Source organism: Danio aesculapii, chromosome 2 (assembly GCF_903798145.1).
Source record: "Danio aesculapii chromosome 2, fDanAes4.1, whole genome shotgun sequence".
Lineage (NCBI taxonomy): Eukaryota > Metazoa > Chordata > Actinopteri > Cypriniformes > Danionidae > Danio > Danio aesculapii.
The window spans coordinates 37271378-37276377 of record NC_079436.1 but is presented as its reverse complement, the minus strand read 5'-3'; the positions used below and the strand labels follow the sequence as shown (position 1 = coordinate 37276377).

At 35.6% G+C, this 5000-nt stretch overlaps 1 protein-coding gene across 3 annotated transcripts in view; it reads left to right on the top strand.

Moving 5' to 3' along the window:
- Window positions 1-5000, top strand: part of arhgef18a (rho/rac guanine nucleotide exchange factor (GEF) 18a) — a 33484-nt gene that overhangs the window by 12635 nt on the left and 15849 nt on the right. For all 3 annotated transcript variants that reach the window (XM_056478577.1, XM_056478585.1, XM_056478570.1), the window contains exons 6-7: window positions 3543-3668; window positions 3769-3886. In XM_056478577.1, the coding sequence (XP_056334552.1) occupies window positions 3543-3668; window positions 3769-3886 (244 nt within the window). The remainder of the gene's footprint in view (window positions 1-3542; window positions 3669-3768; window positions 3887-5000) is intronic.

Genomic DNA, 5000 nt, shown 5'->3' with positions numbered 1-5000 from the left:
AACTGCTGTAGGATGTTCATAGATTACAAATGTGATCCTGGACCACAAAACCAGTCATAAGTGTCAATTGTTTTGAAAGCTGGATAAATAAGATTTTGATTGGTTAGGATCAGAGTGTGTGAGCGGAGTGGATGTATTTCCACTCCACGCTTAAAGTATTTTCTCTCTGGGTTTTCCATTTGCAACATGTATTTCTGCAATAAATACATTGTAACAATTGATTAATTTCAGTATAAATAGATATTAGTTAAGGCCACCTAACAAAGTGGGACAGTTTTTTTTTTCATAACATGTAGTGTTGCAGTACTTGGCAATATTTTAATTTATATATTTAGTCTATAATTTAAATATAAAATGAACATCTCTACTTTGTTTGCAGTGATCATTTTGCAAGCATCATTCTGCATTACATAGGACTCTGCTTATTTTACAGTAAAGCCTGTATATTTTGATTCATAAATTATGTATGTTACATTTATAAGCACTAGGCCATTAATAACTGTAATTCTCCGAATAGAAAGGGATTGGTTTGTTTTGTTAGTTGAATATATCAAATGATTCAAAACTGTATCTGTGGTGTTTATGATGGTGCGGTGCCAGAGAGAGTGAAAACCACAACACTCAAGGCTTTCAATAAATCCGCTCCTCGCTCCAGCAAAAATTACATAGCTCCGCTTGTATACTCTGGTTAGGATTGGACAATATTTACCTGAGACTCAACTATTTGAAAATCTGCAATCTGGGGGTAAATAAATCTAAATATTGAGAAAATCAACTTTACTTTTGTCTAAATAAAATGCTTAGCAATGCAGGTTACTAAAAAAAAATAGGATTACAGTAGGATTTTTACAAAAATTCCCCATAGTACATGATCAATACTTTTATATTCTAAAGATTTTAGCCATGAAAGAAAAATATAAATTTGACCCATAAAATGTATTTATGGCTGTTGCTAAAAAAACCCAAAAAACACATGCAACTTTTGTGGTTCAGGGTCACAAGTATGTCTTAAAGCTTAGACTTGGTCCGCACATTTTATGGTTTAAAACAACTATGCTCAGTTTGATTCTTGATTCCCTTTGCTCTACCCCAGCTCTCCCATCACATCTCTACTGTCTTATCTGTGAAGCTTGAAAAAAAAAGTGTATTCAACTTTCTGTATTAGATTAGACTTAGATTTTTCTGTCTGCATGCTATGGATCAGTAAACTGTCAGTGTTAGCCAGTCTTCTCCTCTATTGACCTTATTCTACAATGCAGAAGTGCGCTCGTTTTTGCGATTTTGTTTTAAGGACTTCCGATTCAGTTGCCTATGGGAGAAATGACTAGAAATAATAAACGGCAGAAAACGGTCAAACTACTCGCTCTACAAACAAGTGTTTGCATGACTATACATAAAAAGTAGAATAATATAATAAGAAAAGATCAGTTTGCAACATAAAGCAGCATTACGAGCTGTTTTTAACCTCTAAAAATTAATGGATGTGAATGAGACTGGAAGTTTCGAGTTAAAAAGATTCAAATGGCTGCGCCCGCTCGTACGCGGAGAATAAGGTGAATATGATTCTCCAAAGTTGAGCTTAGCGGCAGGTGCTTCTGAAATGAATGAAATTATTGTTTCGCCATTAAATAAGGGTATTATATAGTTGCTCCAAAGAAAAGTAGTTGGATATGCACTAAATTATAAATCAATGCATGATATAGCAAATTTACACTACAAAGGACTTTTTATGTGTCAGTCAAATTATACATCACCATTGTATGAACATCTTGTACTGAAACTGATACAAGAACATATTCCCATACTTTATTTTCCATGTAAAAAAGGGGATTACTAAAAAGTCTTATGTAGTCAGATCTATATAATTCGTTGTCTTAAGGGGCACGTGGTAAAAAATCTACTTTTCAAGCTGGTTAGACAGACATGTATGTAGGTATAGTGTATAGGCTGTCATATTTCGGGGTGATGTAAACACACCCAGTTCTTTTCAATTTTTATTTAACAACATATAAACGGTGGACCAATTGGAGCGGTTTTCAGACCAACTGCAAGTTGACATAGGAGTGCGGTCCCCCCGCCCACCGAATTGATTGACAGCTGCGTATTAACATGTCCCGGTAGTCACGTGTATAATCATAAGAAGACTGGATGTGCGCAAAGCAACCAAGAATAAAAGGTCTGTTCAGTTCGCTAGGATTATCAGTCATCATCAAATGTGATCATGAGTGAGTTTTACAGGTTTAACATGTTTTAAAACAGAGCATGTGTGTAAAGAATTACAGTGATTTACTTCAGCTTTACACATCACCACAGCCGCGTGTCAGAACAATTATAAAGGAAGACGCTTCAATTCCAGTTTGTGAACATTAAATCAGGTTTATTTTGTACATTAACATAACAGATATTCATACAGCAGTGGATATTAACCTGTATCCTGTCACATATTTGTGGAAAAAGAGTCCAAAGCTAAACAAGCGCATTGTCTGTGTGTGTGCGCATGTCTGCGCTGCAATGTGTGTGTGCGCGTCTCTGCACTGCGATCTGTGTGTGCGCAAACTTTTTAACGTCATTGTGTGTGACTCATCGTTGCAAATCAACAACAAATGCATCAAATACCAATTAATAACGTTCTAACTGTAGTATTTCTCACAAACACTACGTGAGATCTTCTTCCTTTATGTCTGTCTGTTGTCTGAATCTGCCGAGGGAGGAGATTAAGGCAAGCAGAAAGGCACATAGAAACGGTGGGCGGGGAGGACTAGCCTTAAAGGTGCAGTACAACAAGACCGCCACCTGATTTAAAAAAGGTATAAAAAAGAAAATTATAAAAGGTATAATAAAAAATCTGATGGGTGTTTTGAGCTGAAACTTTACAGACACATTCTGGAGACACAAAAGACTTGTATTAAATCTGAAAAAAGAGGTAACCTAGGTGCCCTTTAAACACTCTTGTAGTCATACAGGCAATAACAGTGTAATTTGTACTACCTTGTCTATCTACATGATGCGGGTAAATTGTAGACACATTTTTACATGTACGGCCATTTAAAATGATTGTTTTAAAAGGAAAATTGAAAATTTGCTCCCACTTTAAATTAAGTGCTCTTAACTACCATGTACTTACATTTTAAATAAATTATATGGTACAATGCACTTATGTATTCATAAAAAATGATCTGTATGTAACTGTAATTACTTCCTGTATTTATATTTTTAATTACACTGTTGACCCATGCCTTACACCTTAACCCACTTTAAACCTACCCATAACCACCCTTACCTTATCCGTATCCTACCTTAATAGCACCATAATTCTTATATTTATATAGTATGTGAAATGCAATAAGTAAATTGCACTTGTTTTATAAATGTAGCTGGTAGTTAGATTAAAACATGAGACATCTATGAAAACCATGAAGCGGTGTTAATATTGAATATTTCCCAGTGAGTTTAAACATTTCACACTTTGAGTGTCATGGCAATTTCTTTATCAATGTCTGGTAGTGCTATGAATATAACTTTGTTATTTTTGTTGTGTGCAGTTCTCTGGTGAAATGGGAAGCAGACTGCGGGACCTCTATGGCACGTTTTGCAGTCGTCACACCGATGCGGTCAACTTCTATAAAGACTTGATGCAAAACAACAAGAAGTTCCAAAATTTGATACGAGTACGTACGATTAAAAGTTTAAAAGAGTAACATTAGTTTCAATTAAAGTGTTGAATTCAGTGATTTCTTTCAATTTTTTAACATTCATTTATGTCTTCAGAAAATATGCCAGCTGTCCATTGTGCGCCGATTAGGAATACCAGAGATTATTCTCCTTATAACTCAGCGCATCACAAAGTACCCGGTTCTGTTTGAACGCGTCATTAAATACACTGAAGGTATGTTTTTTAATGCTTTCAAGAAGTAATGTAGATGTAATTCAGAATGATTGGGCTTCAGGCAAGGCAAGTTTATTTATATAGCACATTTCATACACAGTGGTAATTCAAAGTGCTAAAACAGGTTTCAAAGGAAAGAAAAAGAAAAGAAAGACATAATAGTGCGACCGCTCGGACGTAGCATAGTGCTCATTCGCTAAAGGCACGGCTAAACGGATGTGTTTTCAGTCTTGATTTGAACGTGTCTAATGTTGGAGCACATATGATCATTTCTGGAAGCTGATTCCAGCAGTGGGGGGCGTAATAGCTGAAGGCGGATTCACCCTGCTTTGACTGAACACTTGGGATTTCTAATTTTCTTGATTCTAATGATCTGTGTGATCTGTTAGGTTTGTATTCAGTGGGCATATCTGTAATGTGTTGCAGTACTAGGCCATTTAGGGATTTATAGACAAGTAATAATACTTTAAAATCTATTCTGAATGTAACTGAGAGCCAGTGTAAGGACCTGAGGACAGGTGTGATGTGCTCTGATTTTCTGGTTCTGGATGAGCTCTATCTGTCTGACTATCTTTTTGGGGAGGCCAGTGAGGAGTCCGTTACAGTAATCCACCCTGCTGCTGATAAAAGCATGAACAAGTCCTCACTGGGAACAAAGCATCTAATTCTTGCAATGTTTTTGAGATGATAGTATGCTGATTTAGTTACTGCTTTGCCATGATTACTGAAACTCATATCTGACTCCAGAGTCACACCAAGATTCTTGACCTTATTTTTTGTTGTTTGACCCTTAGAGCCAAGGTACACATTTACCTTGAGAACCTCATCTCTGTTCCCAAATGCAATGACTTCAGTTTTCATTTTGTTTAACTGTAGAAAGTTTTGTGAAGTTTAAGAGAACGAAATAAACACTTGATCAAATTTAAAAAGCCACCATTTTTCAGACATGTTTGTTCGTTTTTACATGCCATGTTAAGAATCGCTCTCAATATAATTAAGATAATATAATTAATAATGTTCTTTGATACGTGGATTCACAAACAATAAATACATAAACGTTTGAATGGTAGCATGTAGGTTGGGTAGATTTTAGTTGCATATTTGAAAATCTTTT